This window comes from Gymnodraco acuticeps, unplaced genomic scaffold, assembly GCF_902827175.1.
Source record: "Gymnodraco acuticeps unplaced genomic scaffold, fGymAcu1.1, whole genome shotgun sequence".
Taxonomy (NCBI): domain Eukaryota; kingdom Metazoa; phylum Chordata; class Actinopteri; order Perciformes; family Bathydraconidae; genus Gymnodraco; species Gymnodraco acuticeps.
In genome coordinates, this window is record NW_022990341.1 from 1,678,605 (window position 1) to 1,704,502 (window position 25,898).

A 25,898-nucleotide genomic window follows, 5' to 3' on the forward strand; every position below is an offset into this window, starting at 1 on the left:
TTTAACATCTACATGCTACCACTGGCTCAGATAATGAAGAACAACAAAATAAGTTACCATAGCTATGCAGATGACACACACATTTACGTAACAATTTCACCAGGAGACTATGCTCCAATTCAAACACTGAGTAAGTGCATTGAACAAATCAATGACTGGATGTGTCAGAACTTTCTCCAATTAAACAAAGATAAAACTGAGGTAATGGTTTTTGGAGCCAAGGCAGAACGTATAAAAGTTAGCGCTGAGCTTCAGTGTGCAATGTTCAAAACAACAGATAAAGCCAGAAATCTAGGTGTAGTCATGGACTCTGACCTGAGTTTCAACAGTCACATTAAAACTGTTACTAAATCAGCCTACTATCACCTAAAGAATATATCTAGGATTAAAAGACTAATGTCACAGCAGGATTTGGAAAAACTTGTCCATGCTTTTATCTTCAGTAGACTCGACTACTGCAATGGTGTCTTCACAGGTCTCACTAAAAAATCTATTAGGAAGCTGCAGCTAATTCAGAACGCTGCTGCTCGAGTCCTCACTAACACTAAGAAAGTGGATCACATCACTCCAGTTCTGAAGTCTTTACACTGGCTTCCTGTGTGTCAAAGAATAGATTTCAAAATACTGCTGCTGGTTTATAAAGCACTGAATGGTTTAGGCCCAAAATACATTTCTGACCTCCTGCTAAATTATGAACCATCCAGATCTCTCAGGTCTTCAGGGACTGGTCAGCTTTCTGTCCCCAGAGTCAGAACTAAACATGGTAAAGCAGCGTTCAGTTATTATGCTCCAAATATCTGGAACAAACTCCCAGAAACATGCAGGTCCGCTGCAACTCTTACTACTTTTAAATCCAGGCTGAAGACTTTTCTTTTTGTCGCTGCTTTTAATTGAACTATTCATATCTTAGACTGCACTGTAACTTTTATCCATGTACTTTTTTCTTTTAATGTTTAATTGACAGCACTGTAACTTTTATCCATGTATTTTTTCTTGTAATGTTTATTTTATTAGCTTTTCTTTTTAATGACTGATTTTAAATGCCATTTTCTTAATCTCTTTCATTTTTTGTAAAGCACTTTGAATTGCCTTGTGTTGAAAAGTGCTATATAAATAAACTTGCCTTGCCTTGCCTTGCCTTGCCTTGCCTTGCCTTTATCTCTTTTCTGTTTCCTGTAAAAGCATGGACAACAATCACTCACACTCTCTGGCACAGTGATGGAGAGGAAGAGAGGAAGAAGAAGGACAGAGCACTCTATAAGCTCCTTTTGTTAAACACTCCTTATCAACACATGTTAACTGTGCAGGATTTAAATACTATAAATATCAACTTATAACTGGTACACCAAAAGAAACCATTACATGTGATGTTACAGGTGAGCAGAGGAAGGAACGCAGGATTATTTCTTACCTGTACAGAGTGCATTATCGATATCTGGTACCAACCTCTCTCTCTAGGTCGTCCTCAGACGAGCCCTCCATCGTCGCTACGTCATCCCGGTTCTCCGTATAGGATTTTTGGGATGACTTTGTTCTTCATGGTTGGCTTTACTATGCTGATTAAGGACTGGGGGCGCAACTCCTCTCAGTCCTGGTTTTTAGTTCAGTGTCCTTCTCCTAGATGGGCTCCATGGCTATTAGCCCCATCTGCCCGGGGAGCATAGTAGGGAACGGTGCCTTGCTCAGGGACACCTCGGTAGCACTTGGTCTTGCCGGGACTTGAACTGGTGACTTGAACTCCCAGTTGCCAAGCCAACTCCCTATCGACTTCGCCACCACCGCCTAAACCACATTTCAACATTTCTATTTTTGGAACCAATAATAGCAATGGTTTACTTGTGATAAATCAGTCATTTTATTGTATTTTTTGTCATCACATCACAGAAATCTGTCAGTTCTTGTAAAAAAGACACATACTGTATGAATTAGGTGCCAACATTATTCATTATAAACCCTAACTCACAAAACGTTGTGTGTGTGGTTGCTATGCACTGTTTGCATAACGCTGTTGTGAGGTCAATTTATTTTCCAGCATGTATTTCATTCTCATGCGATATTATGTTAAACATTATGCCAACTGAAAAAACACTGTTTCATGTTCAATGTTCAGGATGCTGAATTTTGCCGAAACACCCTATAATCAAGCCTGTCAATGTCAGTAACACTGTTCATTTCAATCAATCAATGTTTATAGCCCAATATCACAAATGTTACATTTGTCTCAGTGGACTTCACAGTTTGTACAGAATATCAGTATGACAATACGACACCCTCTGTCCTTAGACCCTCACATCGTACAAGGAAAAACTTCTGGAGAAAACCCACATTTAAAAGCAGTAAAAGCTAAGTTCATGTTTTAGTAGTGCAAGACAAATTAAAACAATGTTAACGAACAGATAAACAAAGAAGGTGTACCGTTTTCAAATCAGTAAACATGAATATTCCCTTTAACATTTATCAAATCTTAATTATGGATCTAAAAAAGCCAATGAGCAGAAAATGCCTGAGTTAATCCTTATATAGCAGAACAGTGAAACTCCTAATATTAAAGCACTTCCTTCTCCCAAACATTGATTGTGTTTTTCCTCATACTTCTTCTGTGTCCTCCTTTACGCTTTGCTCTGTTTGACCAGCTGCTCCACCTCCTTCATGAGGCGCAGGCACAGCTCGTCCTGCCACGGCAGAGTGACGCACTGCACCCCCACGGGCAGACCCTCGCCTCCACACACAGCCTGAACACAAACACAACATCCAGTCAGAGAACCACTAAAGTCTCCTGCCTCCATCTACTGACCAACTGCAGAACTACGGCTTCACACTGAAGGTTTTTGAAGTGCTGTATGGAACAACTGTTGTGTAAGTCACATCAGAGTGTCTTACCTGTTTGAAGAGCTTGTCCCACTGATCCTGATAAACGCCTTTATAGTGCTTCAGTTCCTCCTCATCCTCTGCCGTCACAGTGGAAACAGGAACAACTCCGGCAGGAAATTGTAGGAGATTGAAAATCAGCGTGTAAGACACAGCGCCTGGAAGGACAGATAATAGGTTATTCACCAGGTTACAGAAGAAGAGGAGTAATATTATTGTTGTTGTTGTTGTTGTTGTTGCAGGGAGATAGCTCTTTTGCTAATACAACAGCATTGCCCTCTCTACTATCAAGTATCAGCCAAAACTGAATATCATTGATACAAATATGAGGAAAAACCTTTGAATGAATGGACGGATACTATTACACCATGTAAGCCTTTATTTATATAGCCTTCCTATGAAGTGTTTTAAAGTTCAATAATTAACACAGATAATATTTCTCCTTTTTGTCTAGGACATTAAACCATCCTGTATATGTATATATATTTACATATATTTACTGGGTTCAAATATGTCCACCGGTAGAGATTTGGCAATACCATTTCAGGCAAAATCATTATGCCACAAATCAATTATCCGAGCAAGGTAACAAGATTTAAAGAGGCCCTATTATGCTTTACAGGATTATCCCTTTCCTGTACTGTGTACTATTGTTTTTTCAAAGTTCCCTCCCGAGGGAGTTTCTCCTTTGATTTTTTTAAGTGTTTTATTAAGTTAAGTTTTATTGAACTTAAAGTGGACCTATCATGCTATTTTTGAAAAATATATTGTAGGGCCATATCTATATAAAACATGTCTGGAAGTTTTTTTTTTCAAAATATCAAACAGATCACCCATTGTAGCCATGCCTCATACTGCTCAAATCCCTCTTTTGCAGCCCTGTTAGAGAAACGCAGATTTTGGGTCCTTAGCTTGAAAAAAAGAAAAGACGAGGAGGCGGAGCTAATCACAGATCAGAATTCTACCAGAGATAAAGTTAAATTCGGTTGTGATAAAACGCCATCCTGTTTAAACCACGTCAAGGATTATTTCTGAAACAGTATGGAGCTCAAATGCCTTTTCTCTTGCGGGTTTATCACAAGGTAAGTTCCTTTTTTTATTTCCTGCTTTTTAAACACGTGCTCTACAGTACATGTTAGCTCTGAGTGTTAACGAGGCTAGCTAATGTAAACACAGACGAGATTACGTCCAAAACACGTCAGGCATTATTTCTGAAAGCAAATTTCTGTGGGTCCGCCGACGTCACAGCGGATGGAAATCTGGGTTGCGTTCCAATAATCCAAAAATCAGCTCCTAAATTCTAACCCTATCATCTATTCCTTGACCTCTGAGTGAAACGTCACGGGGTTAAGGGATAGTGGATAGGAGAATTCAAAAGGACTTAGGAGAAGAGACTGCGGTACTTTAGAGAATCCGACGTGTTTATGATGCGCCAGCGGACGTCATTTTGTGCGTCTGCTGCTGTGGGGAAACCATGGAAACTACAGTTTTCTATACAGCGGACTACAACATGGATGTTTAATAAGAACGAGGGACTACTGTAAACTCATCTAGAGACTCTGCACCGTGCTCTGATTCTGTTACTTTGCTTTATGAACGTGGACAACAGAGAAACATATTCTTCATGACCAAAGTTGGAATTGAAATAAAAAATGAAATGAAACTTATGCTCGTCACCCTCTCCCTCCGGTCCACATTAATACAAATGATCCCAATACGTATGATTGTATGAACTATGAAAAGATCTTAAAATAAATACAAATGTATTTATTATAAACGTTAGTCCTTAACATCTATCACTGTGTATATCACCATTCAAACATCTTTTAAAAGTTGAACAAACCCCACACAGCTCAGTAAACACTGTGAAATGTTGACTTTATTTGATCATTTCAGTAAAAACTAACGTTCATATTTCTCTTTTTGATTATAATACTGATGAACGTTCAGAACAAAGCACTTTGGCAACTTACCACATACATTTTAAAATGCTTAATAAGCACCGTAACTTTCATGATATAATTTCTCGGTCATAATCGGTTGTTTCCGTGAACGGCCGACTGTTGAGTGGCGGCAAATGCTGCGGCTGCAATGCATTGTGGGGCAGCATTTTCTCCTCTCCTTTCGTCAAGGGAGGTCCAGTGGTTCCTAAGCTAAAGGAGGTTATAAAGGAAGTTTGAAACCTCCTTTCCTTTCATTTAGAGAATTGGAACGGCACTTAACATGGCTGCCACTGAGGGACTTCCGGGTCATTTCACTTGGTTAGGAAGGTTCCTAAGCTAAATGGACTATTGGAACGCAAATCTGGATCAGCTCCGTTGTAGCCCCGTTTTTAGAGATTTGGGTACTGACGCTGCGTGAGTTCCCCGACGCACCGGGGACACATATTTATGTATAAAAGACATCACAAAGGGCATTTTGCATGATAGGTCCCCTTTAAGTATAGAAGTAGTTTGAGTGCCGTACTGGTGAGCTTGCCGCAGAAGAGGTGGTTGTAGGCCGGTCCGGTCACAGGGCACAGCAGAGCGTCTATGTTGCATTTCCTCCACTCTGCTATCGTTTCCTGAATGTAGTCCTAATGAGAACACAATTGAGCAAAAACAATGAGAACTCAATGTTCTGCATTCCTAGATGCAAAAGCGTTATTAGCCGACAACTAACAGTACCTCAACTGCAGCATGCTGCTTCCACAGATCTTGAATGGATCTAAAAACAAGGCAGACAAAACAATCTGTTTGTTTTTTGCATTTTGCCCATCACATGCAATGTAACAAAACCATAAGTGCAAACCGATGACGAACTAAGTTAATTTCTCACCCAACTCCACAGAGACCTCCTAGAACAACGGAAGCCCGAGTAGACTGAAAAACAAAAGCAAGACATAAAAACCGTTCAAATAAAAAAATAACTGTTTAAGGAAATATCTACCAAATAAATATTTAAACCAATTTTATACTCAACAACCTTGAGGATATAATGTTAGCCTGTATGCATGTTTGTCAGAGGGTGAGAACTCACAAAGGGCTTGAGCAGAAATGAGAGGGTTTTCTTCAACCATATAGGAAGAGTGTACGGTACAATCTGTGCTCTGAGAGAAGGGTCCACAGGGCTGCCCTCTCTGAAACAGAAAATATAAGCGTTCATTAGCACACAACATTATCGGTTTCATAGGGATTGTAACTTGGCTCATTGGTATAGTTAGACAGGTTAAGTTATTTCAACAAGGACCATGCATACAAATTAATTTCAGAAAAGAAAAGATATGAATTATGCCAGATTATATTTTATAGCTAATTTCCATCTGCAAGGTGATTCTAACTCACAGTTTTTGGAGCAGAGTGGTGGCTCCGTCTGCCAGAATACCTTTTACAACCAGTTCAGCTAGAACGTATTCCAGATTCAGATGACGGTAGGGCACCAACTACAGGCACGAATGACAGACAGGGGAAAAGGTAACAGCATTAATAACATAGGGCTCACATCACATATGTTATGTGGCAGTAGATCATACAGTGTCCGTGTGTCTGAGTGGAGAAGTCTTACCGTGTGCCCTGCTGCCTCTAACAGAGCTTTGACCTCTCTGACGCTGCGGGCCATGCTTGGAGACGGTTGTGTGTAGCCGTCGCTTTCTTGGTAACCGATCCGGAGACGTTTGGAGCTCTGGTAAATCTGAGGACAAAAGGTTTTCATTCTGTCAAATCGATAGGGGGACATCCGAGTGGAAACAATACAAACACAACATGCTTCTTTCTCTCCTCTTCTTCTCTTTCATTATGTGTAGGTATTACTTTTGTTTGTTGTAAAAACTTTTGGTATCCACTGTTATAAAAATTCTAAAAAATGTATATTTAAAAAAATGAAATGTCACTAATATATATTTTTAGGAAGCATTTTCTTTAAGTAAGTTTTTTCTTTATTTAAAAGCTTTACTTAAGTAGCCTAAAGTAGTTTCTAGGTAAAGGAAAAGGTGAACAGTTTGATTCAAAAAGTTTCAACGGTTTAAAGATTTTAATGTAATTTATACAGCTACAGTGTAGAGTAGGCTACATATGCTTATTTTCAGATTCATATCTGTATTTTGTGCCCCTACTGTGACTTATTTCCATGCTTTAATGCTCACAAAGCTCTTTATTTTTTCATACTGCCTGTGCTGCAGCACAGTCTGCTCTGATTGGTTAGCTGGCCGGCTCTGTTGTGATTGGTCAACCGCTTAGAGATGTCCCGCCCCTTAGCCTATTATGTGAAATGTGTTGGAGCACTGGCCAATAGAAGCATGAGTGTTACAAATTATCTTGTTTTATCTAGACACACACTGGGTGTTTCTCAATCTCGAGTACGCTTGCTTGGTAGCACATGTCTTCCGGGCGTCTTGCTTCAGAAGCGAGGCAAGAATACTTCCTAGCCTCGGAAAACAAGGAATGGAACAGGCGAGCAAGTGTGCAGGTGTGCTTCATATGAGAGGCCCTGCCTGGTCCGTGCGCAAAGCATTGTGGGGATTTTAAGACTGTGGAGTCTACACATGTGCAGCCTCGAAATTTCTCCAAATGAAGCACGCCGGGCTCAGTAGAATTCCAAGTATGCTGGAGATTGGAACAGTACTTCGGCGGCACTCGATGACGTAGTATGCTTGAAATAGTGGCTCTGGAGCAGCTTTACTCGCATTGAGAAACACCCACTATCTATTGCCCTGGGAGAGTGATCCTCCTCTATTGCTCTCCCCAAGTTTCCCCCACATTAATTGCAATTCATAGTGAGGGTCTAAGGACATCGTGTGTCATTGTACACACTGTGAAGCCCCCTTAGCCAAATGTGTAATTTGTGATATTGGGTATTTGACTGATTGATTTGACATTGTAACTGTCACAAAGCATACTGTGCCCCCTCACTGAAAAGATGAGCAAATCCATAGCAGCAGCAAACAACATGTCTGTCCAGGTTAAGGGTCCCAGCCAAGAAGTAGTCTGTTACATAAACCTATTTTGAGGTGGACAAACCTGCACATTAAAAGGCACGGGTGGGACAGTGGGGTCCAAAGAGAACATGTGGTCACACAGCAGCGCCTGCATACACAGAGCCAGACTGTCCACATCCCTCGCCATGGGTCCAGCACAAGACGGCACTAATGTAATGAGAAACATAGGAAACAGTAACCAATGATTTTCAGACAACACATGTAGTATATAGGCAATGATGATACAACTTACTTGATTTTTGCCCTCGATAAATGGAGCTCAAACCCTGTGTACTGAATAAGACACAAAACAAAGAAAACATATTAATGTAATGAATGATTATCCAAAACCTACTGAAGCAGAGACACTCACCTGAGTCGACCTGGAGTTGGCTTGAAGCCACAGATCCCACAGAAGGAGGCGGGTAAACGGATGCTACCCCCTATATCACTGCCCATCCCCAGCAGGGAGCCCCCTCCCCCGATGAGAGCCCCCTCCCCGCCGGAGGATCCTCCGCTGGTCTTCAGGGGGTTGTGCGGGTTCAAGGTCTGCCCAAAGATAGGGTTACTGCATTCATAACTAGATATTAGGTCAAAAATAAAAACACATAAGCATCAAAACATAATTACATGAGAGCACACCTGTACCACAGTTCACTCTTTATACCTTTATTAAGAAATTATATTTTTATTTATTTATTCACGAAAGGACAATGCACATTAATAAACATGAGCACTTCCTGTAATCCTGTAAATGTGCCAGATTTAGCCAAAGAGGCACATTTTCCTCTGCAGTCCCTGGCAGGTTCATGGAATTAAAGGGGCCATATTAGGCTTTTGGGGATTTCCCCTTTCCTGGAGTGTGTTATATACTGTAGGTTGTTATGCATAATGGTCTGCAAAGGCTACAATTCAACAGTTCCCTCTGGAGAGTTTCTCTCCCACACACTCCCCCCCCCAGCCTGAAACGCCTCCATTGGACTCCTTTGTTTACTTCTGTAACATAGTGACATCACTACGTTAGCTAACCAATCAGAGCAGACTGGGCTCTGGTTTCAGACAGAGGGTGAAAAGAGGTGCTTCATTAAAGCATGGAAACATGTCACAGTCGAGGAACAAATATGAACATAAAAGGGCCTCTTTAAAGAAATCACACACGAGAACATAAGCACGGGCAAGAAGCATGTTTACTTTAGTAGGGCTTGGGGTATGTTTGTTTTCACAAAAGGAATAGCCCCTTGTTTCTTCAGAACTTCAACAAGAACGCTGTCTTTCTTGGCAGGGTGGTCCAGATTAATGACAACACCACAAGAAGATTCGGAATTCTTGTGATGTAAAACAAAGACAAAAGAGAATGGTTAGAAGAGAGCATCAACTCATCAAACTAAGCTTTATCAATGATTGCCATGATAGGGGTTGAATGTATAATCATTTGCAGAACATGCGAGTACAGATAGCATCATTCAATTCTAAATCCAAAGAGCATGGTTACCTAACCTGCACTTCATCACTGATCAACTAACCTTAATTTAATCCTGGATCACTGTTTCCAAAACAATTTTGCATTGTTGGAAGAGCCTGAGACGAAAGATTTTCATCGCCCAAACTACACTGTAGCTATTATGCTTATGAAAATAAAGCATTTGAAAGACGAGTGTAATACACAACTACAGAATACCTTGTATCCATAGTTTTCTTTGATGCTAACTGGGACTCCATACAAGAGACCTTTCCTGTTAGAGTCAAGAGTTTTCATCTGATCGAAACTCTCCAACAGGATCCCAGTGCAGCAGTTCAGATCTTTATTCAAATCCAGAGTCTGTGGGAAGAGGAAACACAGCACAGACCGGTCCTTTTCAAACACATTCCTCCAAAAGCTTGGTTTTATAGACCATGAAAGTCATATAGAAATGTGCAAGCAAGTACATCAATATTTACTTTGTAACAGTGCATATAGACGATTTAAGCAACAAGCCTTGAACATATATATGTATTGCATTTATTTTAATTAGACACAAGTCTGCTGATAAGTTTTAAATATCAGTTTTGGGATGAAAACCTTAAAGAGTAACACTAAGATCTACGAGGCATTTTGAAAAAAATAAAGGTGTTTTTTCTTCGGTATGACTTGTGTTATGTTTTTTCACCTTTTCCATGTAAGAGTAAAACACCTCCTCAGGGTTGAGCGAGCCTTCCTGCAGTTTCTTTGTCAGCTCAGAGAGAGACAGCGTCAGGATGAGAGCGGAGTCGGTCTCTGGATGCTAGAGGGCACACACAAACACACGGTAGGCATTCAGTAGAAACATATGTGTGGAAAGTGAATTCGGACACTAGGCAATAATTATACTTACTTTTTATCTAAGTTTTTATAAGTATGTAAAAGCTCTTCATGGATGTAATATTTAAAAAGAAAAAAATCACACCATAATCATTTTTTATGTATATCTGACTGTGACAACCCTGTGGTTGTCCACCATGTAGTGCTGTTGTAAGAGAGACCCACCTGTGGCACCTGGTTCCACTATTTAAGAGGGCTGCAGAACAGGCTCTCTCTCGGCTGCCCTGCTCGGTGCACCAGGCCACTGCATTTGGATAAATAAATGATTGTTTTGGGCAACTCCTGTGTGGAACCGTTGTCCTTTTGTTACAAGCAGAGCCAGCTTGTAACATATGGGGGTTCGTCTGAGCCAAGAACCAGGTGATATTTGTTTACTTGATTTGTTTGCCTTGATTGTGTAGACAGTTTGTTCCTGGTGTAGGGCATTAAGGAGTAGCTTTGGAATTACCTTTCCTGATAGGCATAAGCAACATCTCCTTTAGGGGAGCTTGTTGGTTTGTTATTTTTGTGCATAAACATGATTCAACATTTTTGTCATGGGTACACGTCCGTGGCTGTCTTGGTGAGTAACAGCTTCACTGGGGCTTTACCGGGTCATTGGGTAAGTGTTTAAAACACCTGTCGTGGCATGCATGAAGACTAGGGTGAGACAAGATAGTTAGTATTGGGTAGGCAGTTAGCTAGGGGAGAGGTATTCCAGAGTTAAAAAAATAAATAAAATCCTTTTAACCCTCCGGTATCACTGTGGACGTTTTTGTCCATATGGGTAATTTTTCACTTTTCATTTTGCAATAACTTTGGTTGTGTTGGTGCAAATGGCCTGGTCTTTTCTAACAAGGCTATTTTCTCGATCTATTTTTGGAATTTTTTTTCCACAACTTTTTCGGGTTGAATCTTTAAAGCAACTTCCGCCCTAATCAAAAATACCAAGAATGTAATCATTTTCAGGATTTTAACCCTTTAAATGCCATTTTGAATACATGAAACCGCTGTTGTTTTTCATGGTGAAAACAGAGAAAATTAGTTATTTTCCATAACATACATATCTGGGGACTGGCTCTTTTTTTTTTTCAGTCTTGGATATGTCAAAGATTAGCAACAACATTGATTTTGGTGGATTATTAGTTTTTGCACAGAATCAGATTAAACAAAAAACTCACACATTAGCCACTCACGGACAAAAATGTCCCATCCACTCCCATTATAACCACATATTTTGATCTCTCCGCCATACCGGTATATAATCATGCATTTTATAATGTCAGGGTTTTATATTGGAGGAAAATAGTTCAATTTCAATATAATGGGGCCCTGCCAGCCATTGGAATACATGTATGCAACTAATATGATGTAGGTGTGTTGGTATGGATGTGGAAGAGTGGTATCAGCTGAGAAATGTGTGTGTTTGTCTGTGTGTGTGTCTGGATGTACAGTGTGTAAAGAGACAACAATATACAGTAGATTTGGTTTAAAGCAAGTCGCAGTTTTCGCCTCATATCTTTCTTTCTCTCTCTCCCTCTCTTTCTCTCTCACTCCCTCATTTCCAAACTCATACACACTCTTACATATTAAACCTCCTTATACCTTGTATGTGTGCGAGTGATTGTGTGTCAGAATGAGACAGGACTAACCCCGCCAAGGAAATCACCAAACCCAAACCAGCGGTTAATGAGATGGTCCCTGTTTCTACAGCCTTTCCATTTAGACATCCGACATCTCAAAGGTTCCCGAAAATGTAACAAGTTGCTGAGTTGGTGAATATGGAAATTAGGCAGTGGTAAAATAAGGTAACATTTACACCCGGGTAAGCTATGTTTAATTTAGTCTATGTAAGTATAAGCTCTATTAATAATTTGATCTATCAGTGTCTTGGGGACCCTTTTTGTATGGGGGAGGGGGGTGAAAACCCTGTGGTTGTCCACCATGTGGTGCTGTTGTAACCTGGGTTTTCCTTGTAATCAGCAGTGATGAGACCCACCTGTGGCACCTGGTTCCACTATTTAAGAGGGCTGCAGAACAGGCTCTCGCTCTCTCTCGGCTGCCCTGCTCGGTGCACCAGGCCACCGCTCCTCTGTGTTTTATTGTTGGTTGTAACCACCGCGTTGGGATACATAAATGATTGTTTTTGGCAACTCCTGTGTGGAACTGTTGTCCTTTTTGTTACAAGCAGAGCCAGCTTGTAACACTGACTTCTATTTCGTATATGGCTTCGCCCTCTAAGGTTACTGAAACACTTGTAGTCCACGCCCACCCGCAAGGTGGGCCCCACCCTCGGGCTCCCTTCCGGTATAAATAGGAAGGAGGCCCGACAATCTGCTCCCTCTTTTCTTCAGCACACCGTTACTGAAGCACAAGAAACACTTCAATTGCAGAGTAAACATGAGTAACAATTGTGAGAGATTGTCCCTCATGTGGCTCTGGGTTCATAATGAGTTATGACCAACACACAGTATGCGAATCCTGCCTGGGGTCAGAGCACGCGTACGCGGCTCTAAACCAGCAGGTAGCATGCACAGACTGTGCCCGTCTCCCCTCGGGTGACAGGAAGCGGAGAGCGGACGCTCTTGCTGCTGCGGCCGAGGAGGACGATTGTCCCGTCCAGGCTTACGAGCCTGCGGACGGGGGCCTCGTGTCCCTGGGGCCGAGTGCCGGGCAAGAGTCCGACAACTCCTACCCCGCCTCCCTCCACGGTTCACCGTTCGGTTCTCCCCTCCCTCCTCTCCACCGGACGGGGGAGACAGAGTCGGAGCAGGATGCCAGCTTGGCGGCCGAACATTCTTTCCCCCTCTCCGTCACCACAGCGCTACCGGCGATAGGTGGCATCCTAGGGGAACTGCCGGAGATCATACGCAGGGCGGCCGCCAGCAGAGATCTCCCCGTTCCCCTAGCTCAGGAGAGGTGTGCTCCGGACGACATGACCAGAGTTTTTTCGCGGTTGCAGACGGTCAGGAGTGACCCGATATGGCCACGCTTCTCGGCCATCAGGAGGTTCCAGGAGGGGGCGGAGGCAAAACCGAGGACCTTGAAGGCTACAGTGGCCACATTTGTTCCCCTCACCAAGGTGGAGGGGTTCACAGATGCTGGTTTCCTAGCCACCCCTTCTCTGGAGCCGGGTCTGACGGCGTTTTTTGGGGTAAGACAGGCCAACATAATCACCGGACGGCGCCCTACGTTGAGCTCCCCCAGAGACCAGTCTGTCACCCGCCAGGCCGACCGGGTGCACCAGTGTGCCTTTCAGGCGGCGGAGAATAACATTGCGCTGCTCTCCAACTCGGTGGTGACGCTGGAAGAGCGGTCCACCACCGAGGCAGAGGAAATCAGCAAGGCGGCCAGCACGGCGCTCACTCTGTGCGCGTCCTTCGCTGTCTCCCAGGCAAGGATTTCCGCGTGGGTGACACAGATCCAGCGCCACCTCTGGCTGCAGCAGGCGTCTGTTACGGAGACGGCCAGAAAAGTGCTACTGGACGCTCCAATCAGCCCGGACGGGCTGTTCGGACCCCAGTTCCACGCCATGGTGGAGTCCATGAAGATGGCCGCGGAACAGGCGGACGGCATTCGCCAGCATGTCAGCTGGCTCCAGCCTGCTGAGCACCCACAGCGGCGTAGACGCCCGCAGCAGCCGCGGCGTCCACAGGAGGCCGCAAGCGGCGAAACGCCCACAGCAACCGCCTCGGCGTCAGGCTCGCCCTTCGGCGGCTGCAGGGGCTCCGTCCCACGTCTCCGCTCCCCGCCACCCCAGAGACAGGGTCTCCCGGCGGCGAGTCAAAGGGGAGTGAGGCTCCCCCGCTCCTGGTCTGCTCCGCGAGAGCCTCAGAGGAAGCAGAGCCGGTAATTAAGCCAGCTGCCACTAACCTGTTGATTAAGTAGACAGCAGGGCTCGCTGCAGAAGCCTGCCGGTTTTAACCTCTGTTAATAACCTGCAGAGCTCGCGGCATTCCTCTGTCCGAGTTACGCCTCCTACACACGGTCATAATAAACCCATGAGCGCCGTTATAACGCCTCGTGTGGACAGCACTGCACACACCTCCATTCACCAGATTTCTAGAGAGAAGTGTATATTGTACTTTTAGAATCCACGTCCAGTGGATGTGTAGGATCTACAGTTTGATAGATATTACGAAGATGATTTGAGGTCTCGCCAGGATAACGTGTATATGCGGCAGCTTCCATGTAAAGTTAGCGTGGGTGAAAACAGTTTTTCCGGTCTCGAAGTTTTCAAAATAAAACCGGATATATTCCCCTCACTGTCAAATGATTACACAGTGATATCTGCATTACTCATCCACTAAAAAACATCAGTTTATCCTTGTTATATACACAATATTGATTGGTTTAAATGGTGTACAATGCTTTTGTGTTTTTAACCTTCGATTCAGAGAAACAAATAGTTTTTTAGGAGTTTAGACACTACAGTTTCCGAAGACACTACACTACCCAGAATCCCCAGCTATCGTTTGGGACTACAACATCCGCCTTGCTTTACAAACCCCGTGATTAGTCATCAAGCCCTGTGATTGGATGTTGGAGTGGCAGTGCGACAAGGTTACGCTGAGCGTCAACAGCTCTTTGAAATGGAATGGAACCACGGCAGACTTTCCAAAACTGGAATTGGACGGGTCCCCCCCCCCCCCAGAACTACACATGCTGGCTATTGAGTGTTTAGCAACATTATATGGCACGTCTCTTTATAAGACGTTTTCGTATTTCCCACAATTAGAAGTTGCCAGTATTAAACTGTGTACACCCTGGAGGTTTAGGGGATACGAAACACAGTGGTGTTATCAAATGTAAAACATATAATTAATAAATGGGTGAAATAATATACCCACATGACACCTAAGGTCAGAAGAGCTTTATTTAACAGCTGGTCTTATGTCTGTGACCCCTCCTGTTGTTCATTGATAAGCCTGAAACATGCACTTGTCAAGGTTCAGAGGCAAATTTTGCAAATATGGCAGTAGCCATCGATCATCTTAAGATAAGATAAGATATACTTTATTGATCCCAAGTTGGGAAATGTTTTTGTAACAGCAGCATACTACTTTGTTCTACTCCACTACAATTCAGAGGTTAACCTGGTATTTTTACTCTACTACATTTATTTTAGTTACTTTGCAGATTCTGATTAATGATGTGAAATATAAACAACCCTTAAATCAGACTTTAGTTACACCTGACTCAAATTCAGGGAAGGTGATTGTCAAGTGCCAAAATAAACTATGGAATATATTGGACGTTAAGTACTTTGTCAGACTTCATATTTATCTGTGGATAACCCCAACGTTTTTTTCTTATTCAAAAGAAGACCTTATCTTAAAGTAATCTTTAATGTTTAAATAAAGCCTAGTTGGTCTGTTTTGTACATCCTCCTGTTAATATCTTTGGACGTCCTGCACTAAACTGTTTTATTGTAGAGATCACTACAGTATCTTCTTGAAATTTTCAATTTTGTATGTAGGCTACTCTTAATATTTAAATGTTTTCATCAAATAAAACGTATTCAACAACAAAATTCAATAACGTGCTTTAACCACTAGGCGGCGCGGGTTAAAAAACCAGTGGTGTAGTTAATAAAACATAATAATATCAAACATAATATGACTATTAACTTTATGGTGAAATTAAAACAGAACGGTAAAGGAAAATACAGTTTCAGCCTCTCGATTTGAAGCTTATGCATTGTACCATGAACCTCTATAGACCTGTAACAGTCAACTGCATGAGGAGTTGGAAAGGTAATTAATTAATTAATTAATTAAAATGTCGAACTCGGACTTTATTTTAAAGACATTTCGCACCGCCTTCACTGTGTTTACCTTCAGAATCATTAGAAAGGCTAAGAGCGACCGCATGCTGATGTGTTTTAACCACACACACACACCTCTACACACACACTAAACGCAGACTTCTGTTCCTCCATGTTTCGTTGTTATCGTTTCACTGAGCGGACCCGCCCCTTTTTTTTATTTATTAAATGTTCATTTGATCATTGGTTTTATTATGAAAACGTTGAGACCGGAAATACTGTTTTCAACCCATAACTTTACATGGAGGCTGCCGCATACTTCAAATCATCTTCGTAATATCTATCAAACTATATATCCTACATATCGACTGGACGTGGATTCTAAAAGTACAATATACACTTCTCGCTAGAAATCTAATCAAAAAGCGTTTTAATGGCCAAACTAACCTACAATTTAGGATTTTACAGAGAGAGGATTTTAACAATCGGCATATTTGGTCGTATGAGTTGTGTAGAGGAAACTTCTGTGTAGCTATGCAGTGGGAGTCACCGACTCAGGAAGGAGACACGGGAAGAGCAGTAGCTTTGATGTCAAACACATGATGGTTTATTTGGAGTTAACGGCCGGAGGATTCACATCACAAGTCCAAGAGTCAGAGGTTCTGACTTCACGGTAGAGTTGCCACGTCAATTCTGAAGAACTCTACCCCAGACCCATGTATTTAGCTAGTTCAGAGAGCATCATCAACATGCTGCATAACAAGATAGAATGATAACACCTCTATCAGCTGACGCCAACAGGCAGGAACAGGGAGACAAAACACTGAGAGCACAGCAGCCAAGGTTACAGGTGCCTGTGCTCAGTCAGGACAGTTTGAACTGATACACTGGGTCAAAGTTATGGGCCTTGGAAAATATTTACACAACAAGTTGGAGGACTTGTTGACTGTTCCCCCTCTTTTTGTCACTGGGCAAAGTATGACCTTCGTCTCTACTTTTTCACAGCGGCAGGTATGTATTGTTCCCAGCCTTCGTCCCCTCATGGAAAATATTCATGTTATGCTATATTCCAGGGACGGCGATGCGCCATTACGCATGACGCAATAGGCATGGGTTATTATCTGAGCAGGTGTGTCTGTGCTTCTTGTACCGGGCGGACCCAGTGGGGTGCAGACTACATCATGCTTCACCCTTAACCCAATAGCGATAGCCTTAGAGGGCGAAGCCATATACGAAATAGAACTGAAGTTACCTACTGTAACTCCAGCTTCTATGAGTATTGGCGTAGCCCTCTACGTTCTGGGCCCCACTGGCTCCACGAATAGCTGAAGAAAAATTGTTTTGTGTGGGAGCAGATTGTCAGGCCTCCTTCCTATTTATACCGGAAGGGAGCCCGAGGGTGGGGCCCACCTTGCGGGTGGGCGTGGACTACAAGTGTTTCAGTGCTGCGCGGGTGCGCAGGGGGATTACCCAATAGCCTTAGAGGGCTACGCCAATACTAATAGAAGCTGGAGTTACAGTAGGTAACTTCAGTTATTATGTGAATAATGTATACAAAATAATCATTCCCTCTTATGTCGCGAATCAAATTGCAGCTGCAATTACAGTCAAAATAAATATGTTTGTTTGTTAAAATTGTGCAGCCCTAATATAGGAATTTGGGGACTTTTACTTTAAAAATGACAATATTTGTTGGTGATCAAAGTAGTTATAAATTACTTTTCTGCCAAACACCTACAGTAATTGTTAGACCATTTTCAATGCAGACATGTTTAAATTGAATAGTTGGAAAGGAAGCAGATAAAATCTGGTGATTATTGATTAGTCATTGTAATTTATAATAACACATGATACACTGTAGATTGAATTCTTAATCCAAATGTGATTAAAGGTGGGGGAGGTAAGTTTGAGAAACCGGCTCGAGATACACTTTTTGTTATATTCCATGGAATGCTCTTAACATCCCGATAGCAATGAATATCTTAAGTGCACCTACCCCACCTTTAAGTAAACAACAAAGTGTAGTGTAATTAAAAGAACAAAATGTATCTTAAAAATTATAATTAAGTTGCAGGGAAAAGTGTGAAAAGTGGTGAAAGAAGTACTCATCTTGTAATTCAGTAAAACCAGTGTAACAACATTCAGTTCAATACTTGAATCACCAAAAAGTATTGAAGAATGTCCATTTTCATTATTGATTCACTAATGTGTTAATTTTTTCTATTTTGGAGCTTCAAAAGCCGGAGCTCATTTTATATCTTAATCTATAATAGTATGTTATAATTTATAATATAATAGTTATAATGACTTTGTATACTGCAGGGTAGCTTGTGAATTTACTCCAGGTGTAACTAAAGTCTGATATAAGTGTTAATTATATTTAACATCATCAATCCAAATCTGCAAAGTAACTAAAGGAACTTAACAACTGTAGTGGAGTAAATGTACACTTTGTACTGTGGAGGCGTGTGGTGCAGTGGATAGAGCCTTGGTGTTGGGATCAGGGGGTCAAAGGTTCAAACCCCACTGCAGTCAGCATGTCATTGTGTCCCTGAGACTCTTCACCCCAAATTGCTCCTGTGGGGATTGCCCACAGTATTGAGTATGTAAGTCGCTTTGGATAAAAGCGTCTAACAAGTGACATGTAATGTAATGTACTTCTGAATTTTCCAAGTCCAAAATGGAAATACTCAGTAGGCCTACAAGTAGCCTACCTCAGAATGTACCTTAAGTACAGTACTTGAGTAAATTGGTTGATAACCCGGGATGGACAGGAAGAATCGACCTCTTCCTCCAGCTGACCCAACGCAAACGGGACCAACAGCTGGCAGGGGGGAGCCACCAACTCGCACATTTCATTGTATATCACCGCATAATTTGTTTAATTAAATGCTGTTAACTTTTATAAGCTTCCCTTGACTCTTTTCAGTTTATCCTGCTCTCAGGGCTAAATAAATCCTTACAAAATCCACTTAGTAACTGTCTGTGTTGAAATCTCACCGACTTGTTGTACTGCAGCACCGCATGCTCAGCCCGCTGCAGGCTGTCGGTCCTCCGGTTATGTGCCTTCTGGATCTTAGCCTTTGCCTCCCGTTGAGTGTAGCCTTTCTGCAGCAGCACCACCACGGTCCCTATCATGCAGGCTGCAGACGTAAATAGAGCCGCTGTCCGGGGCTCTACATTCTCCAGATACCGCTGTACGCCCTCCATGATGCTAACTGAGGCTCAAACAAAACAAACACACTGATGCTGAGGGTGTGAGCTGCTGGCTTTAAAGGAGACATCAACAACTTGGCGCGGAAGAAGAGTTATGTCAAAGATTCATCGTGTTAATCATTTAGCCTATGGAGTCAATAAAACGTTGTAAATCCATACAAACTAACTGCAAGGGCGTGAACCCGGATAATAGGTTTCTATAGAGCTGTTGCATTGAGGCACGGAAGGGGGCGCCACAAATGGGTGTGGGTTTCAAAACCTTACCAAATTCAATGACTTTCCAGGCCTAAATCCCTAAAATACAAGCACCTAACTCCTAAAAGTGTGATACACGGATCAATGTTAATTACTGTTATAACACTGAGAACAAACCGTTCCCAAATTGGGATCAATAAAGTACCTATCTAAGTCTTTTATATAAATTGCACAATAAAACTATAAATTATATAAACTATAAACTAACAACCTTCAATTTCTATTGTTTGAAAATATATATATTCAAGCACTGTCATATGAATTATTCACGTACCTCTTGTTGGGGAAATATTTTCCGATAAGAATAATAATGTTTTAGATAAGAATAAAACAAAAACTGTCCAGTATCAAATACTTATTTCACTTCAGGGTGATAATACAATGGTATATATTAGTTTGACGGCCGTCGCCTCCCCGGTCCATACCGTCCCGTTTACCGTCAGCTGTGTGCTTGCATGGATGTATAATAAGAACTGGATACAGCGTGGGAGGCGGGGCCTCATTCATTCCTATGAGAGTTGCTCATTAGCGCATGATGATAAAATGGCTCAACTTTTGAGAGAGCGAAACGTCACAGATTACCCGGGCTGCTTCTCAGGTCGATTAAATGAAATCCTTGCTTCCCTCACTTGCGTCGTTTCCCTGCGTTTAGTCCCTCCCACCAGGGAAGCATGGAGGGACGCAAGGAAACCACGAGAAGCAGGGAAATGAGTTTTAAGAGCAATGGGACGTCCTTTCCTCCGGAGCGTCACGTGAAGCGACGTCCGTTTGTGATGACGCTGCACAGCTGATCGTCTGACAGCAGCCAGCTCTGTCCCCGTTATTTCCACACACACCCCCGCCTCTGTTAGTACACATTTACTGACACAAACATTTGTATCATCTGTTGTAGATCCCAATAAATAAAATAAAATAAGAACTCATTCTCAAAAAAGATAAACGCCATTCTTAAAATGTATAAACGAACAATAGTTTGATTAATATTGATTAGAGTGCACAAAAGAAATAAAATAATTGAGAGAAGAAAAAGAGATATGTTAACTATCAAAACCCAGTTAGATTAACATTCATTGGATTGCACACTTTGTTTGTTTGTTTGTTTGTTTGGATATGTAGCACATTAACATTTTAATAGCACTTAATGACTGACTGAATGGAAATGACAATAAATGAAAATGTAAAACGAAAAAAGCGATCATGAAAATGTTTCCAACAAATGAATAAAAATGATTTTTGACCACTTTGTTGTTCAGATATATCACATATTTGTAACTAAATGAAACATGAATTGAAACAAAACACGGTATAAACTGAGGAGTGACTCCCGTGAGGTTCATGTATTTTCTTCACTCTGCTCTCATGTCAAGAAGCATGAGATCAGTGCATGCACTGCATCGTCCAATCAGTGAGCGATACACAGTAAGGGGGCGGGGCGAGTATCTGAGGATTTCATCTGAGGATGGTCTGGTGGTTCCTCGATTATCGCTCCTCGCTCCTCGATCCTCGGTCCTCCGGCAGAAATAAGAGCCATGGGACGGTACTCAAGATGGCGCAGGCAAATCAACTTCCGGTGAGACCGAGGACCGAAGAGCGAGGAAATGAAAATAGTCGACCTGAGAAGCAGCCCCGGCATGCCTGAGAAGTAACCGTATGTGCACTCATAGAGCATGCGCAACTTTAACCAAAATGCTCGTTCACATCAAGCACGTCAATTTGCGTACACGTAACAGCACCGCACGTTCTTGACAGCATGGTAATGATTTGTTATTTTGATGGATTTGATATTAACGAGGCGGCAGTTAGCAGCTAGCGGCTAGTTAGTCATTATGCTAACGTACACATCAATCGTCATGTACTTATATTACGCTGTAACAGGATCTAGTGATATCCAACAGAGCTTCATTTAGCTTGAAATAGTTATTGCACCGTATATATATATATATATATATATATATATACATATATATATATATATATATATATATATATATATATACACACAGTGCAATAAGCTTCTTAGTGCAATACGAAGCTACAGGGACGTTAATAATGTCGGTAATATTAACTTTATTTAATACAACATTTACGGTACAAGATTTAATCATACAGCCCATGTAGTATGATGATGAATTACAGCAATATATCCATTATTACAGCTCCGTGGGATGGCAGTAAGACGATATGGATCCGTTCTTATTGTGCATCCATGGGTAAAGACAAACGCAACTCACATTGGTTTCTCAAACAGCATCTCTGTAAACTACGTGTATTCACTGAATTTCACTCTCTGCCTTTAACGGCTCGTTGTAGCTCCAATAGCTCCAGCCCCACCCTCCCTGTGAGCACAGTGTGCTCTGATTGGTCGGGACACGTAACATGAACGTGCCGGGCGGCGCGGTCCCGTGGGTTAGATGCGCGTTTATAATGCAGAGGGAAATAACTCTCAGAATAACGTTATTAGCACATTTTACAACTTGAGGAACGAATGTTTTTAATAAGGGCTATACAAGTGTTCATACTGGGTAGTTTATTTAGTTTAAAAAAAATTATCCAACGAGTTACAGACCACTCTTTCCCCATGTAAGTCAATGGGAAAAAGTGTTTCCGGGCCTGGCAACCAAACGGAAGTGTTTTACCGCCGTTTGGCCAGCACGAATATTTTCATCTGAGTCCGGCGCACTTCCTGGGGGCTTGTGTGCTTGCCCTAACATCATTGAGTACCATTTCCTGGTCCGCCTCCGAAGACTCTGATTGGAGCACGCCAGGCCGGACGCGCTCCAATCATGGATGTATAATAAGAACTGGATACAGCGTGGGAGGCGGGGCCTCATTCATTCCTATGAGAGCTGCTCATTAGCGCATGATGATAAAATGGCCCAATTTTTGAGAGAGTGAAACGTCACAGATTACCCAGCATGCCTGAGAAGTACCCGTATGTGCACTCATAGAGCATGCGCAACTTTAACCAAAATGCTCGTTCACATCAAGCACGTCAATTTGCGTACACGTAATAGCACCGTGCGTTCATGACAGCATGGTAATGGTTGTTGTTATCATGGATTTGATATGAATGAGAAGGCAGTTAGCAGCTAGCGGCTAGCTAGTAATGATGCTAATGTACACATCAATCGTTATGTACAGGGCTGCACATAACTGGTGCGCATGTGCGCATGCGCACGTCGGCCAAAAAAAGAGCACCGGGTCATTTGAAAAAAGGCGCATTTGCGTACCAACATTGAGAGAGAGGGAGAGAGAAGGGAGAAGAGAAAAGAGAGAAGAGAGAGAGAGAAAGATATTTGCGAGTTGCATATGAACTCAGGGCCGGCCCGTCGCACTGGCGTTGATTTTCGCCTAGGGCGCCAGATCTGTGGAGGCGCTGCGCTGGTAGTTCTGGGAGGGAAAAAAAACATTTTTGACCGTTGGTGCTCATCCTAATTTTCGGCCTTGATGTAACAACATTCATAATTAAGTAAATGTAACACCCTTTTCACCCCGGTTACACGTTTCATTTGCCCTGTACGATGGGCGCTGTAAGTGATGAAAATGGGGGATGTTGGCTTGTCTGGCGCCCGCAGCTCACAGCCAAAGTGCGAGTGAGCGAGGGAGAGAGGGAGGGTGCACCGGTAGCGGCGCTGTTGTTATTAGAATCTGGTGCTAGCTGCGGATATAAGAAGAAGATGGAGAGTCCTCTCCAGTCAGACTGAGAGGCTGATACTACAGCTCAGTGAGGTAAAGGACTCTGAGTGTTTAGATAGTTCAAACGGTTTGGTCACAATTTATGTAAACACATATTTTCAAGGCACTCCTTTATAATTATTGGGAAAAACAGGTTTGAAATCATTCCAATGTATAGGCTACTATAGGACAGTAACCAAAAATATCCTTTTAAAACTGGACTTTCGACCCAAAACCAGCTGTTGACTTGTGGATGCAAGCAGCTAATCGCAGACTCAACCAGAGAGAAAGTAGTAGGCCTACATCATCAGCTACCATGTCTGACAGAGAGGAAGACAGTGAGGAGAACAGTCAGGAGAACAGTGATGACAGCTTGTAGGATTACTGGTCGTGCTAATGTTGTCTTGTGTTCGCCTCTGCATGTGTGTTCTGTGTTCACCTCTGTGTGTTCTGTGCCGTGTGTCTGACAAATAAAGACCGGTTTATTTATTTCATTTTAAGGATGAGCACCAAGCAACATCTCCAGGTGCTCCTTTGAGAACCAGGGCAAAAAAGTGATGTGCACCCCTGGTTATGTACTTATATTACGCTGTAACAGGATCTAGTGATATCCAACAGAGCTTCATTTAGCATGAAATTATTATTGCACTGTATATATTGTAGTGCCGTGAAAAGAGAGTCGGAGGCGGTGTATTAAGAATGGAGTTCCAATCTTTATTATCCATTACTTTCAGAGAGGTTAACACATGCACTGCTCTGCCTGATGAGCTAGCAGGAATGGCAGCTAAAGCTACAGGTGTTCCCCACTAAAGGGTCCATGTGGCAACACAATAAGCAAGGTGAATTATGTCCAATAACGTGTCCCCCCAGAATTCACACATAAACAAAATCAGCATGGCGGGGAGGAACGACACGCCGACCCCCACGACTCCTGAGCACGGGAGTCGGAAAAGTGACTCCCGCCTGTGCGGCCCCCGGAAGGGGAGGGACCGGAACAACAGGTCTTAAATCCGTGACAGGGGACGAGGCCGGGGGGGCAGCCCCGTCGCGGAGGTCGAGCCAGCACCACAGGCTGGTCCAAGTCCAGGTGAGCAGCCTTCACCCGGTCCACCGAGACGTGCTCGGCCTTGCCACCCAGGTCGACCACCAGGTGCTTGTTCCCGTGCTCCAAGACCCGGAAAGGCCCATCATAAGGGGGCTGCAGGGGGCCTCTGTGCGCATCGTGCCGGATGAACACGTGCTCCGCCGAGCGGAGCTCTGCGGGAACCTGGGACACCTGAGTACCGTGCTGAGTAGTAGAGATCGGAGCAAAGGCCTCAGCGGCATCACGCAGGAAAGCCCGCTGGGCCGACGCCGACCAGGGAGCCGATGCATTTGGGAGGAAATCCCCCGGAACTCTCAGCGGCTGACCGTAGACCATCTCCGCTGTAGAACACTGCAGATCTTCCTTAGGTGCGGTCCTCAGGCCCAGCATCACCCAGGGCAGCTTGTCGACCCAGTTACCGTCCGTAAGGCCGGCCTTGAGGGCCGCCTTCATGGAGCGATGAAAGCGCTCGCAGAGGCCGTTAGCCTGAGGGTGGTAAGCGGTAGTCCTGTGCAGCTTAACCCCCAAACCGCCTGCCACAGCGTTCCAGAGCTCGGACGTGAACTGAGAGCCCCTGTCTGAGGAAATGTCTGACGGGGTGCCAAAACGACACACCCACGTTGCAATGAAGGCCCGGGCAACGTCTGCGGCTGATGTCGAAACGAGCGGAACCGCCTCCGGCCAACGGGTCGTTCTGTCCACCATGGTGAGGAGGTAGGAAAACCCCTGAGAGGAAGGCAACGGACCAACCAGGTCAATGTTGACGTGATCAAACCTCCTCTCAGGCACCAGGAAACGCTCCAACGGGGCCTTCGTGTGGCGGTGCACCTTAGCGCGTTGACAAGCCACGCACTCCCTGGCCCAAGTCCTCACGTCCCTTTTCAGTCCTTGCCAAACGAACTTCGCCGCTACCAAACGCACCGAAGGTTTAACGCCGGGGTGTGACAGGCCGTGCACAGCCTCGAACACAGGCCCCCTCCAGCTGGCAGGGACGACAGGCCGCGCCAGGCCCGTAGAGACGTCACACAGGAGAGTAATGCCCGCGTTGCCGAACACCACGTCCTCCAAGCGCAGCCCCGCGCTCTCCACCTTCAGGGCCTGGACGCCGGGATCTGTGACCTGGTCTGCCGCCATGCGAGTATAGTCCAGGCCCAACTGGACGGCACCGATGACGACCCTGGAGAGGCAATCAGCAACCAGGTTCGACTTGCCAGCCACGTGCTTAATGTCCGTAGTGAACTCCGATATGTAGGACAGCTGCCGCTGCTGACGTGCCGACCAAGGCTCCGCCACTTTTGACATGGCGAAGGTGAGCGGCTTGTGGTCGAGAAACGCCGTAAATTCACGGCCTTCCAGCATGAAACGGAAGTGCCGCACGGCCAAATAAAGTCAGAGGAGCTCCCGGTCAAAGGCGCTGTATTTGCGTTCTCTAGGCGTCAGCTGGCGGCTGAAAAAGGCGAGCGGCTGCCAAGCGCCCTCCACCCACTGCTCGTGCACTGCGCCGACCGCGTAGTCTGACGCGTCCGTGATGATGGAGATGGGAGCCGTAGATGATGGGTGTGCCAGCAAAGCCGCCTGAGCCAACGCGGTCTTGACCTCAGCAAAAGCGCCGTCCGCCTCTGCTGTCCAGTCGATCTCCTGGACGGGGGTCTTGCCTTTCAACACTTCATACAGCGGCCGCATGATGTGTGCGGCCCGGGCGATGAAACGGTGGTAGAAAGTCACCATCCCCAGAAACTCACGGAGCGACCGGGCTGTGAGCGGG

At 43.9% G+C, this 25,898-nt stretch overlaps 1 protein-coding gene across 2 annotated transcripts; it reads right to left on the minus strand.

The window, feature by feature from the left end:
• Nucleotides 1-1,831: 1,831 nt before the first annotated feature.
• LOC117550977 (vitamin D3 hydroxylase-associated protein-like) lies at nt 1,832-19,895 on the minus strand. 2 transcript variants are annotated; one of them, XM_034223611.1, is made up of 16 exons: nt 19,649-19,895; nt 18,904-19,121; nt 9,967-10,080; nt 9,498-9,638; nt 9,011-9,144; nt 8,193-8,399; nt 8,073-8,113; nt 7,863-7,987; nt 6,412-6,537; nt 6,192-6,289; nt 5,887-5,986; nt 5,686-5,729; nt 5,535-5,574; nt 5,335-5,443; nt 2,881-3,026; nt 1,832-2,732 (listed from the first exon to the last, which is right to left on the minus strand). In XM_034223611.1, exons 2-16 carry the CDS (start codon nt 19,111-19,113, stop codon nt 2,610-2,612), a joined length of 1,758 nt encoding a protein of 585 aa, XP_034079502.1. In that variant the 5' UTR covers nt 19,114-19,121; nt 19,649-19,895; the 3' UTR covers nt 1,832-2,609. The 2 variants fall into 2 exon arrangements, with proteins under 2 accessions (XP_034079502.1, XP_034079501.1); XM_034223610.1 differs by having other exon boundaries at nt 18,904-19,127.
• Between the last annotated feature and the right edge of the window lie 6,003 nt (nt 19,896-25,898).